This window comes from Pseudonaja textilis, chromosome 3 (assembly GCF_049901715.1).
Source record: "Pseudonaja textilis isolate UNSWEBS1 chromosome 3, rPseTex1.2, whole genome shotgun sequence".
In the NCBI taxonomy this organism is placed as follows: domain Eukaryota; kingdom Metazoa; phylum Chordata; class Lepidosauria; order Squamata; family Elapidae; genus Pseudonaja; species Pseudonaja textilis.
In genome coordinates this window covers 160,285,083-160,300,036 of record NC_141992.1, presented here as the reverse complement: position 1 = coordinate 160,300,036, position 14,954 = coordinate 160,285,083, and the positions used below count along the sequence as shown (strand labels likewise).

Genomic DNA, 14,954 nt, shown 5'->3' with positions numbered 1-14,954 from the left:
TCTATTTACATTTGAATTATACAGTCTTTAAAATTCTTTGTCTTATCTTTTGTTACAATTGAAGGATGCCAAATCATCTATAATCACTAAATACATTTCATCCACCCACCCATTTATACGACTCATACACTGGCTCATACATGAGCCATAACCAGACCAGCTTACAAAACAATAAAAATGTTTTAAGAAACAGACAACTATAATAAAAACTATTGGCACCCTGAGGCAACATTCTCCCATACATGATTATTTTGTCTTGCTGGAGTACAGCCTCATTTTGACCCAATGCTTTCAGCTCTTCAAGGCCTTCAATAAGATAAAAGCGTAATTCACCGACTATTACTAAAAATGTAATTGGTGGTAGAAGTCAACTAAAAATAACATTTAAATTCTATACCTTCTACATAGAGCACATAAAAGTTGCACCAAATTTAGCATTGTCACTTATTGCTCTCTTGTTTTCTAATTCTATTCTGTAGTGGCCATAGAAATAGAGTTTTAAAATCACTGTCTGAGCTTCAGCCTGGATACAACCTCTTTGTAAAAGCATAATCAGCACTTAGGAGCTAGCAGTGGAAAGGGTCAAGGACAAGGTTCAGGTAGAAATAGTTATTTTATTACAGACACAAGAAACCCCAATAATAAAGATCAGCTGCTAGAGAATCCAGCAATTCAGCCACCTATATAATTGCTCCAAGGTTTAAATTTATCTTTTCTTTTTGTGGTCCGTACATAGTCCTTACATTTCTCAACTTTGGAGAGCACTTGACTTATGTCTTAGTAATAGTTCTGTGTGGCACCAATCTTTTTGGTTCCAGTCTTGGAACTTTAGCCTTTACAACAATTGTGCTTCTATGCTCATTCTATCATATCTACCTCCTAAAAAGTTATCTAACATTCAATAAGGGAATATTTATTTGTAAAGAATTGATGAAATATTTTAGGCTGAGACCTAAGTGAGATAATGCAGGAAGGAATATTTTAGGAAATTGTGTGGGAATGATTTCAATGTGTCAAATAGTAAAAATGGAATGAAAGCTGAAAATCTTTGTTACTTTGTGACTTATACATGATTAAAAAATAATCACAAATGTGGTAAGAAAGTTGAAAAATGATAATGTTTCAAGATTAGTGAGGGTAAGCCATGAAATGTAAAAATATAAATTATGGAGTGCCTTTGACATGTTTTAGAAAATTTGCAAAGACTGCATCTCTACCTGTCAACTGGAAGAATGTCATTGCTGTTCCCCTATACCAGGGGTGGGAAACCCTTTTATGACTTGTGGACTTCAGCTCCCATAATTCAGGAATTTTGAGAGTTGTAGTCCACAAGTTATAAAGGGACCATTGCTCCCCACCTCTGCCCTATACAAAGGGGAAAATAGCATGCAAAAGCTATCTATTTATCCAGGGGAGGTGCAACATTAGAATTTTTTTATTCTTCCTTACTCATTATCTGTATTCTTATAATATTGCTTACTCCCCCCCCCCCCGAAGAAATAAAGTGATAAGCATGTATGTAAGTTTACAATTACAAAAATTCAGTAGAAGTATAGATAAAACAGGTAAATAGTAATACATTAATGGCAAAAACAAAACAATTACTACATTCTATATGAAAAAATAGTACTTTAATAAAATAAATCACAAAATTTGTCTCTTACCCAATAATATAAAATAAATATAATAACAATATAAATAATAATATAAAACAACTGAATAATATAAAACAACTCATTTTGGCTGGCAGAGCTAAATTTTATTTCATGAGGACAATGACAATGATGATGATGGTGGTTTGTTTGTTTGTTTTTTTCAAAAATTAAACAGGGAAAGAGTTTGAGGATTTCAACTTTAGCTCCATAATTTTATGATTCACGTACTACAATATCTGGGCAAAGTTAAATTAAAGGATAACCTGTGACATATCTATCAATGTAAGGGAATGGGAAAGCCATCCAAGTGTTCCATATCACTATGTCCGGCACATCTATGCTGACTGCTAGAATACACTGTGGACTGATTTAGTGGCATGAAGTAATAAGTAATTATGAATTCTACAGAAAATCTTTATTGCTGAAGCAAAATGAATTGAAAGTCTTCAGCTAATAGTCTTTTTGGCACTTTGCCTAAAGAAATATAATGGATCTAAGTAGCCATATTGGAAGACCATGTTTCCAGATCTCAAACTGTCTTTAACTTTGCCAATTGGAAATTTTGCAACTTGCCCGTTCATTCAATTTACTTGATGTGCAGCCTAAAAATAGGAAATGTAAAACTTGTTAATCCAAATCAACCAACCACTCATAACAGTTAGATCACAGAATAGCAGATGTATCATCATCATCAACCATCATCACCACTAGATGATATCTACTTACCTGCACATATCTGATCCTGGGAGATACTGAGAAAATCTTGAATGAAGAAGAGGAATTAATCGGAGGTCACACCATCTTTTTTCCCATCTAATACCTGAAGATGTTGGCCATGAAGAACACGAAAGAGTATCCTGAAAACAGATGTCAAATATCTTTGATATTTTACTTTATAATAAGCATTTACAATTAATAACTATTTAGTCTGTTTCATTGTTCTTTCCCAACCTGCATGGCCATTAGATTTTCCTTTCAACTGAAATATCAATAGATTTTGTTAAGTACACCCTGATAAATTAAATTCTAGCACTTATTGATACCACATAACTGAGTGATAGTAAATAATTTTTACTGTTTTCAAGCAGACTCCTGAGAATACTGTGGACAGTCAAGAAAACAAACAAATGTATCATCAAACAAATCATCCTAGAATTCTCACTTGAGAAACAAATGACCAGGTTCAAATTATCCTACTTTTGACATATGCAAAAATCTAGTCCTCAAAAGAAGGATCTATTACTGAGAAAGGTGGAAAAAAAGAGAAGATAACAATCAGTTAGGTAGATGGACTCAGATGCACTAGTGATTTGAGTACACAATCAGGAGACCTGAAAGTTAGAGACACAATGGAGGTACCTATATGGCTGTAAAGAGTCAACCAATCCATCAATATTTCGTTCATTATGAATAAATAAATTGGTTGTTGACTATTTTAATGGAATCAAAAACCCATCCGGGCCTAATCTCAGCATATCAAAAACTTTGTTTTCAGTTCTAAGCTTAACTATATAAAGTGGTGCTTAAAAGTATATGAATTCTTTTGAATATGAATCCTTTTGAATTTTCAATATCTCTACATAAATATTACCTAAAATTATTTGTCCTCCAAACAAGTCCTAAAACTAGATAAAGATAACCCAATAAACAAAAGAGATCCAAAGCTAAATGTTTGTATGTGGCAAAAGCATGAGAACATCTAGGATTATAGTTAATTTGAAGGGAAAATTATAGTTAGTTGTTTCAATGAATGAGATGATACTCAGGTCTGAGTGTCAGAGGTCCTTCCTTATTTAAAGAAGAAAATTCTGAGTATTCACCATGAAAGAAACACATCACACACTTGCACATTCTCTAATATCAATGTATTCTGGTGTTCAAAGGGGAAAACATAGGATGTATTGAGGCCCCAAACACATAAAGTATGAAAAAAATACAAAGCCCCCAGGAAATTAGTGAATTGTTGTAGAAAACAAAAGTCAAGATATTCCTGACTGACTCCATCTAGCCTGTTTTAGAAATATACTGAATGATAATGATGAAAAGAATTTTGATTGTTGTTTTTTGAGTCTCTGGGCCAGTCAATACTATGATATATTAACCTTGAGAAAAAACATTGAAGATATCTTTTGCAGTCATAATCCTCTGCAGTCATAATCATCACCAATTAGCACAATTAAGGGGAGAAACTTATTTATATTGGCTTTACAAATTACAGACTTTCCTATTGTATATTAACAAACAGTAAAAACTCTACTCATTATTTACTATTTTACTTAATACTTCCAGTACTGGGATAAAAACATTTCCAATCGTATTCATATATTAACCAACCTCTGCTTCAATTCATGTAAAGTAAAATGTTAACACACTCTTAGATTGTGTTCATACTTCTTAATCAAAAAATTTTTCAAGTTCTTGACAGTCTCATAAATCATTCTCTTACCGTATTATTGGGATGATAGTTAAGATGTAAACCACTGTCACATAGAGGTGAGGATGTGCCACTACTTTGATCACTAGGGACACCTAATAAAAATATAATCTATTTAAATACATGTCTGAATTATAAAGACTTTATAGTCGAAACTGACATTTATCTAGCGTGGTTAGAAGTCAGCAAAAGATGAAGGAAGAGTATTTTCTTTGTTTTGAGGAGTGTTGTAAAGTATTGTAATGATACTAATCTTTGATCTGAGAATTTCATGTAAGACACTCATAACTTACTGCAATATTCATTTCAACCATTGTTTTTAAAAATAATAATTTACAATTATATGATGTTAGAAGGTCCAGTATTTTATCTGCTTGCAAAATCTCTGATCTGCTAAATCCCACCCCCCACATAACCAATTCAGGAAAGTAAAATGCATTAAGAGCATGAAATAGTTATATGAGTGGTCATATGTGTACTCTGAGGACAGCCTTTATTTGTTTTATATGTAAGACATACTTTGATGGTATACTATCATGTTATATGTAATAAAAACTGAGTGGATTTATTTGTAAAGAGAAGCAAATTATGATTTAGTATGTAAGAATAACCAGTAGTAACATGCTGGGTTAAATTTCATTCTTCTCTTGCCAGAAAATATTTGGAAATGTTGACATTCCATTTTAGATTAGTTATCATTAACTGCAATGTCCATATGCTGACAAAATGCATTTCAAATAAAATCCAATTTATTGTTATGATCAAAGATCAGTAATCTTAAAACAACTTGTACAAGAAAAATAAAATAAAATTAGTTTAATTTATATTAATAAGACAGCAAAATAAGTCCAGAGTGGAAAATTTATCATATTAGCACTATATAATGCCACATTTTCACTCTTGCCACATAGACTTTGGCTACTGTACTGGTAGTAGCATAGTTGGAATCTGAATGAAGACTGGTGTACCTTTTTTCTGTGTATATATAATACACTTGCAGATTCCTGTAAAATTTGCAGTGAAACTGTACAAGTTGACTAGTTTCTATTTCTCCAGAGGCACATGGGCAGATACGTTCTATTGATAGAATGTTTAGTAAACCTGACCTGTAATTGTGCCCAATAATAGCATATGGTGATTGGCTTTGAAGAAATATTTCCTCAGCCTGGGAAGGGTCACTGTAGTATAGATAACTTGTGAGTTGCCTTTCAGTATCAGGGTTCTGGTATTCTGGGAGAAGATGCTAGCTTCAGTTTGATACTCAAGCAAAATATGGTTAATTTTAACTAGGTTTTGCTGGTATTTGCCAACTTCAAACAACCCAACTTCAAACAACCCAAGACATATATATACTACAGGAACTCTTATGACTGTAACTTTTAGCTGGAAGAAACAGCACATTACAGGGTAACAATTTTTGAACCATGGTATTTCCAAATGCTTCTAATATCCAGGACCTGTGATTCCCATGGGATTGAAATTTGGCAGATTTTACAGTGTCAGTATTGCTATGCTGTCACACCAATGTTCAGAGGTTCAATAGATTGATCCTGCTCTATATTTGGCCACTGAAAATCAGGTAGACAAGACCCTCCGTAAGTGCCAGAGGGATGTCAGTCATGGTCAAACTTTCAGGAAGTCAGTTGTTGTTCCCAGTCCCATTGGTTTTTTTGCCCTTGGTCATTCTATTTAGCTATTATATTTCTTATTTCTGAAACAATGACCCAAAAGGTCATGGGTTGTCTAGTAGGCTATAAAGTTGGCTTGTATGAGCAAACATAATTAAGCTTAAACACCATTTAATATATGCTAATTGGTTAATTAATTAGGTTCTACTGGGAGATTATTTAGGTAAATGTCTGTATCAACCAATTTTAGTACTACCTATAAGTCTTTAAATGATATTCCAGTGACTGCCTTCGATCATCTTATCTGTTTTTAATGTATTAAGAATATTTTTCTAGCCCAGTGTCCACTTATGTCCAGATATGCTAATAGGGATTTACAAGATTCTGAACTTGGATATGCTGTTTGGAGTGTTGTTATGTTTGGAACAAAATACTCAGTATTCTGGAGTTTATTCCAGTTTAAGATAAAATGGGAATTTTGCTTTACCCTATTGTTTTAAATGTTTCCTGATCCCATAACCTTTCTCCCAAGCATGAAAATATGAAGCATGCATTTGTCAATATAACAGCAGGTCCTAATTTTCTGGTTGATGTGCAACTAAATCACAGACTTAAGTCATGCTGTAGTTGTTTGTTTCTACTGGTTCAGTCTGAGAGATGAACTTAAATGCTGAGTACTAGAAACCTGGAAAAAAAATCACTTGAATAAAACTATCTCTTAAAGTACCCAACTATTCACATTGAAAAATCTTCAAGATAGCCTTGCCTGCAGAGTGGAGAAGAACCAGTTCAACTTCCCTATGAGTGCTGACTAAAATATAGCACATATATAGCACATTAGACATATATACTGTTTCCATAGTGCTTTACAGAATTCTCTAAATTGCTTGTAACCCAACAATCTGGGTCCTCATTTCACCAACCTCAGAAAGGCTGAGTCAACTTTGAGCAGCTCAGGACTCTCACTGTGCCACTGCAGCTATTGTATAAAAAAATGCAAGAACTGTAGATGATCTAACCATTCTCACAGCAAGTTTTAATCACATGAGAAGACATCATACTTTTCAAGCAAAGATTGCATTTCATGTTATAATAAATATAGATGATAGAGAAAAGTTCCTTCTGAAATATTTCACAAGAGAAAAAAGATCTACTGAGAATAGCTGTGACTGCATAGATGTCAAATCTAGCAAAAGAAGGCCAGAGACAGGATCATTTTATTAATTGTTTGTTTATCCTGCTTTTCCAAAAAAGGGTAATAAATTTTCTACTGTAACAACTGACAAGTACAATGACTATTGAGATCAGCCTTTAAAGTAGGATGGCAAACAGGGACTCTTAAGAATAGCAGATACTTGTTTCAAAACCTTTTTACACTTACATGCACAATCTTCATTAAGAGGCAGTTTCAGAAATGCAGGCGCTCTTTTGAGAAAGGACACAGTTAGGGTTACCTCTTCTCCAGCATTCCGAAGAACTTGGACCTAAGGAATAAATGAAAAAAAGTGAAATAACATTCTTCTTGGCACAATATTGGGATTTAGCTTTTCTTGCTTGCTTATTTAACTGAAGAAAACTGTAAAGTAGGACTGAATAACATCTTTGCTATCTTTAGACATATCCAACCTATCCTCATTTTCCTTTTCTACCCACCCACTGTAATTTGAATCCTACATAAGTCTAGCCATTCTACTTTTGATGGAGTAATCTGCAGCTCATAAAAACATATTTTATTAAAATATGTTAGAAAAGATGCTGTCAAATTTCTTCTGGTTTTTTTTTTTTTTTGCCACCATAGATTAATGTGAATCACCTGCAAAATCTGTGTCCCATAGTAAATCAGTTCACTGCCATATTCCTAGACCATTTCAGAGCCTGTATTTATAGCTCTTATTAATGTTCTCCCTCTTCTGTCACTCTTCTGTTTTACTTTAGGCCTGACCTTTCATGGTTTAACATTGTTTTCTTCTTTTCTGCTGATTGCATAATTTGCACAATCCTTTTAGCTCATTCAATCTTATTTTGTGTTTTGTGAGACAATGGCTATATTTTCCATGTACACTGTGGAGAGTAGTTGTCTTAGCATGAATACTATAATTTGCATCTGCAGCATTCCTTTGTGATCAAGTCAAGTCCTCTATCTCAGATATTTGCATATCTAACCACCTTGGACTAGCAACACACCATGAATTTCTGCTGTTTGAATGGAAGGAACTTAGTGAAAAGACAATCTCCTAAATTGCCTCACAGCAGCTTTTAAGGAAAGACAAATCAACTGGACATGATTTACTTATGAGTTAATTGCTACTTTTCTTTAAAACTAGGATACAAATTTTCCATTGCTGCTTTGTATTTGTATTAATAATTATTTTTATCATATATTTTACAACATTTAAACTCTGCTACAAGAAGTTTAATATATATCTCCACAGCTCTCAACCAACAAGAATACATTTTGGAAATAGGTACATATATCTCTTATAAAATATAAAAGAAGTGCATTAACAATTAATCATTAATAATTTTATCTAGTTTAGCTTCTCCCCCTCATAAATAACAGTTTAAAGGCCAAATTTTGTTCAGTTAATTAAGTTCACAATTTGTATGTTTTGCAATACACATCACATTAAAGCAAAGAAAGCAATCTGTGATCTAGGTAGTTACTGCCTACACAAACTATTTAATAGCATTTGTCCCTTGTATTTTTTTGTGAAGCAGTAAATTAAACACATATGAATCATTGATTATTATGAATGAAATAACTGTTGCAGCTGAGTGTCCACGACAAAAAGCAAAATACTGTTAGTCATACTATATATACTACCACACGGGGGAGGAGATCAAGATTAATTAGCAATACAATACAGCATTCCATTGAATTACTTAAGAAATGAACTTAGAATGGAAAATAAAAAATAAAAAGAAAGTTATGAACTTTGAAGATTTTTCAAATTTAAATAATGTATCTATACATATATACATATACACGTCTGTGTGTACATACACACATATATATGTATACTGTACATGTGTGTGTGTGTTAAACAGTTAGTATTTAAATTAAATATATATTGTACACACACACACACACACACACACACACATCTTTCCAGATAACCATGGACAAGATAGCAACTTTTCCTTATTTTGTCATAAACTGGAAATACAGGGTCTCAAGGAGCCTTCACAATGAACTTAAATGAGCTCCCTAGTTTTATAAATAATCTTTGCATTCCAATGTCTCCTTTCAATAAGTTTACTCTGCCTGTTTTGAAGCTGACATTGAGTTATAACTGTCCCAGGTTAATTTTTTGCTTGCTCCTTTGATATCAGTGCTTGCAGTTTCTAGGTCAAAGAAACCAATAACTGGCACTTTCACAAACAACCACACTATACAGATTTTTCATCAGCTCACAGACAAGGTGCAATATATCCCTATCTTAGATTAAACTCCATCCTGGCCATAAGTGAGAAATCACCATGGCAGTTCTCATAGAACATACACAAACAAATATACACACTTCCTCAATCACAAGAAAAGATGGATGGTACATATAGAAACATGACATTGAAAAACTCAGGAGAATATATATGGACCCTGATCAGATAAAAGAAGCAAAAAATTACTAACATACTTTCCACCAGATAATTTATCCAGAATAAGGTAGATAAAGTCTATCCGGGATTCCCTACAGAGAATAGATATCCTAGTTATAAAGCTTCTCTTAAACTATTGGAAATCGTTTTCTCATTCTTTGGATACTGGGATGAATATGAATACATTTAAAATATTTAATAAAGGTGTCAACCATATGTTTCAGCAGTTATAACACAGTGAAATATTGGTTATCACTGTTCTCAAAATAGGATTGGATTAACATATATTAGTCAGCTTTATTTATAAGCCACTTCCTATATTAATCTTGTAATTTAGTTTTGCAAATTCAAAAAGTTATTATTGAGAACTTAATTGGTAAAACAAAAACCTTCTAGAATATCAGTGAATTTTCCCCTCATCCCCAGCTTAGTTCTTCAGAACTTGACAATGGCATAAACCCAAATGCTTTGACAGAACTGTTTCTGAAGTAATGTTTCTGATAAATATTTGAAGCTATCTTGGTTCATATTGGAGGCTGTTTTCCTTCACAATCTGTTGAGAAAGATACTTTTGTACTGCAGTAAAAGAATTATTCTATCACTTGCAAACCATGTGAAATTTGCTTTTCTGATTACTTAAATCCATCCACATAATGATACCCTTTCATATACAGATGAATAATTGTGCTGTATTTGTGGTGCATGGATGATAAATCTCTTGAAAGTAGATTTTGCTTCCTCTCATATATATATTTTCACATTTTAAGCAGTTATATCAGCAACACATTGAATGTCATAAATGTATTTTTAGCTTCATTTCAATTAGGCAAAACATTAAAGATGAACTGAACTGCAGTTTAAAACATTTAATGCATATCAAGGAAAAGCAACTTGTTGAAATACTTTCTATTAACTTGTACCTTTAGAGTGAAACTTACAATGTCATCTTTCAATCAATCTGTTCTATTTATCTGAAAGAAGAATCACTTTTCTTTTATTTGTGCGGTATTTCATATTCCTAATTAGAAAATAATCTTAGTAAAAGATACCCTTGACAGCACTTAAATAATATTCAAGCTATGATTTCTATTGGAGGCATGTTTTTTATAGATAGAATCATTTTAGCTATCATTTTCCCCTAAACAAGATCTACGGTTTTGCTAGCATGATATTTGAAATGCCATTGCAATAATCGACAAATGATTCCATAGACTGCATTAATACTCTTTGCATGCATTATGAGAGAAGTTCCAAAATTCTTCAGCAAGCATGGTCAGAATCCAGGTTTAGGAACTGAAGTCTCAGGTTCTAGGTGTATCTGAAGTCTAGCATCTCAGAAGAGTTATCTATTTAAAAATTTTATCAGAATAGTCATTAGTCTATAAAAGATAGCCATTAACTATAAAAGGAAATCTTACAAATGTCCAGGTAAACCTAATTGTAGAAATTCTATGTAAATCCTAAATATGTAAACATATATTCAGGATTGTTTTCATTGAAAAAAATGTGAAAATACTCATTGATATAAACATATTTCATGTTGAAACAGAATATGTAAAAAAACACCAATGCTATACCTATCTTTCAAAACCAATTGGAACCATCTATAACTTTATTTAATATTATATTTATTTGCTGCCTACGATGCTATCCCAAGCAACTCTGAGCAGTTTACAATGCAGTACTTTTAACTAACGTTATATTTTGCACTGATGTTCAAATGTGTGTGTGTGTGTGTGTGTGTGTGTGTGTGTGTGTGCGTGCGCGCGCTATTCTGTAAAGAGAACAAAACAACATTCTGAATGGTTTTGTGAAGCCTTATTCTTTATTTATTTAGATTTTTTTAATCATGTCTTTATTATTTTTTTACAAATAACTCTAGGTGGTGAACACATCAAACACATTTTTCTCCTCCTATTTTCCTCAAAACAACAACCTTATGAGATGAATTGTGCTGAAAGTAAGTGACTGGCCCAAGGTCATCCAGTTGGACTAATTCACAGTCTCCTGCTGGTGCCATAACCACTAGACCAAACTGTCTCTCTTTTATGTAAAGCTTTCATTATGCAATATATTGTTTTAATGTGCTTTGTCACCATTTTATGCAAAACAGCCATTTTTCTTTTATGAGACTTGGATTAATTTAAATAATTCCTTTTACATATCAAGCTATAATTCATAACAAAGTTCTCTGTATTTAGCTAATTTTTCAAGGTAGAATAACCACACACTGTACGTTCTTGATGTAACCATTACTATAGTAGTTTATAAGTAACAGTTATGACAAATCATTTAATATTCATATGGGTTTCCAGTGTGAGATGATTAACTTATTGTTGACAAACAGGCATCAAAATGACAGAACTATGTTATGTTAGCCTTGTATTAGAAAAGTAACAGATGGCTTATCAGAAGGAAGCTATGTATTAGTTTGATACAAAAATTAAAAACAAGGCAACATGTGGAATTCAGATTGAAACAAGAAAAGGTACTGAAAAACACACAAACCTATTTACTCTGCTGATTAAATATATATATAAAAAACCAACAGAAAAATCAAAGTGAAAGAATACAACAATACTATAACATAACATTTCCCAAAATGTGGATCATAATCTCTTGCAAGGAGACCCAGGAAATGCCTTCCTTACCTGTGTTTGATTGAGAAAGTATAAATGTAAAACATTCCATATTTCCAAAACTGTATATGAAACCCAAGTGTTGTTTTTGCTTTTGTTTTCTAGAAAACCAATTTTTTTCTCTTAAAGAAAGAACAATCATGCCTGAAGGGCATGAGACTTTTATGAAAAGCTCTAACTATCTGACTTGACATTCATTGCCCAGAAAAAATTACAACAGATGGAAAAGAAAGAGCACATGGAAAGAAAATAGTCTGTGTTGATTATTTTACTATGCTAAGAGAGGTTACAAGCAATTTGCATTCTACCATTGTTCTGCAAGTTGCAGCATTTTAACAGAAGATTATTTAAGCCAAACAAATACCATTTTCCCTGATTTACTATAATATACTATAAGTTATTATAATCTTCAAAGTGAAAGTAAATTTTAGGAATTTCATAAAAGTAACCAGGTTTATACTTCTGATTAAATATATGACTTTAAATGGTATCCTATTGCTTATTTCTAAAGAAATTATTTTACTTTGTAAACTTATACATGTATATCATAGTTTTATTTGACATATAGATTGAAGTATAGGTAGTCCTCAACTTATGACCAAAATGGACAGGGGGAAATTAGTTTTTTCATCCCATTGTATACTCTGCCTGTCTATATTTAAAATTAAAATTACTACATAATAAACCTAAACCAATATCTAAGTGCAGCAAAAAAAAAATAGGTCACTAGAAAAACAGAACGTTGCTGATACTATGAAATGACAAGTATAGTTCTTTTCACATCAGTTTCAGATGATAACTGGTCAAACTCTTTCAAATCACAGTTGACATAAATGCTAAACAATTAAAGCCTCTTTATATTCTTCTAAAAGTTCCCATGATGCACTCTTTAAAAAAAAAAGCAATGCTATTTTTAAAAAATAGATCTTTAGCTAAATGAAACATAAGCACAAAGTTGATGCTGCTAGGTCAGTTGGAGACTGCATGCATTTGCCACATTCATTAGGAAAAAGTACAACCATGATGAAAGCTACAAGAAGCTTTTCATGAAGGTGTGGGTGAATCCTGTCCCTGTAGAACAACAAGCAAAGCCTTTCTTATTTTTGACATGATGATTCTGTATGACAGTTGTAGTGCAAGAAATTGATGCTTTATTCCAGAACTGAACTAAGATATCTCAAAACAGAATCACATTATGCTCTTTTAACTGACCTGAACAAAGGCTTTCAGAACTTTCTGAAAACTTAGGCAAGATTTGAAAATGAATCCAAATAGTTAAGAAGTCATCTGTCAACATTTATGCTTCTTTATAATAAGCTTACTTTAAAAACATAATTTATTTATGCTTCTTTGAATAGGGTATCATCTCAGAGGACTCTAAATCCAAGCTTGCTTCTTACTGTTATCAAAGAGAAGCTTTCAAAAAATATGTGTAGACATAACAGAACAATAGAAAATCAGATTTGGAAGGGATCTTGGAAGTCTCCTAGAGTCTAGACAAACCCCATGTTCAGGAAAGACACTCTATACCATTTCAGACAAATGGTTGTCCAATCTCTTCTTAAAAACCTCCAGTGTTAGAGCACCTACAACTTCTGGAGGCAAGTCATTCCACCAATTAATTATTCTGTTAGGAAATTTCTCCTTAATTGCTTCTCTCCTTGATTAGTTTACGTCCATTGCTTCTTGTTTTTCCTTTCAAGTGCTTGGAGAATAGGTTGACCACATCTTCTTTGTGGCAGCCCTATAGGTATTGGAACATTGCTATCATGTCACCTAGTCCGTCTTTTCATCAAATTAGGCATACCCAATTCCTGCAATTGTTCTTCATATGTTTTAGCCTTCAGCAATGATATGGTTTTGGCATTTAAAAATGTAAACTATATATGGAGCCTTGAAGATTGGAAAAGATATCTTTTGGGAGGTTTTCTCATGGCTTTCTCCTGGGCTAAACAATCTTCACCTTAAGGTTAACTTTAATTTTATTGAGGAAGTGGGGAATAATGAGAAAGGAAATAGACTGAAGCTTTGCTGGATATAAAAATATACTTTACATGGTGGTAAAGCCTAATATTTTAAAACCTAATATTTAAAATAAAACTATGGGATAGTCCCCTAAAGTCTTTCAAACTACGCTGGCTTTAAAAATAGCTATTGCCAACTAAATAAAAATGGATTGTTCTATCACAAAAATCCATCAGGGATTTTGAAATTATTGAAATGAGATATTTGACAAGTTTATAGCTAGTACTGAAAAAAAAACTATAATGTAATATCAATTTAAAAAATCACCAGGAAGAATACGTTCAGTTTAAAAGATTTGATGAAAACAGTATCTCGTTCCCATATCCAACAGCTATCATTTAACAGATACATATTAATAGAGTCTAAGCTTTATTAATTAGGAAAATTAAAGCAGACAGAGAATAAAATTACATTTCTTGGGGAATATCAAAATCTGTAAGCCATCAAACAGCTTTACAATTAGATCTTTATTTTCTTCCCACATACTCTTATTTAGATTCCTAAACTAGAATTCTCTGAAATTCTTAAAAATTCTATTTTAAAAAATTAACATGAGAAGAGGTACCATAACCTATAATTATTTGTCTCTATTATGTTTATTAAGTTACATATTATTTGACTTATACAAGAAGAAAGATATTATTTAATGATTTTCATATTGCTGTTCTAAGATAAAGGTAGTCTTCGACCTACAATAGTTGCTAAACAAACATTCAGAGTTACAACAGAACCCCCCAAAAAGCTACTTATGGCTGGATTTTGAAGTTATAATGTTTGCACCCCTACCCCACAACAGAGGTCATGTGATTGCATTTTGGATGCATGGCAATCAGGCCACCTTTACGGCCATTTTCAGCATTCCACAGTTGCATGACTGCAATTTTTGACATTGTTTTGCCAATTTCTGTCATTTATTTCCAGTTTCCAGCAAAAAACTCCCACTGGACAAAATGGATTTGTTTAACAACCATGGCAT

General features: G+C 32.5%; 1 protein-coding gene across 9 annotated transcripts in view; it reads right to left on the bottom strand.

Moving 5' to 3' along the window:
• Positions 1-14,954, bottom strand: part of SNTG1 (syntrophin gamma 1) — a 211,096-nt gene that overhangs the window by 68,508 nt on the left and 127,634 nt on the right. For all 9 annotated transcript variants that reach the window (XM_087931227.1, XM_087931233.1, XM_087931232.1 and 6 more), the window contains 3 exons: positions 7,099-7,201; positions 4,102-4,184; positions 2,382-2,512 (listed from right to left, as the gene is read on the bottom strand). In XM_087931227.1, the coding sequence (XP_087787353.1) occupies positions 2,382-2,512; positions 4,102-4,184; positions 7,099-7,201 (317 nt within the window). The remainder of the gene's footprint in view (positions 1-2,381; positions 2,513-4,101; positions 4,185-7,098; positions 7,202-14,954) is intronic.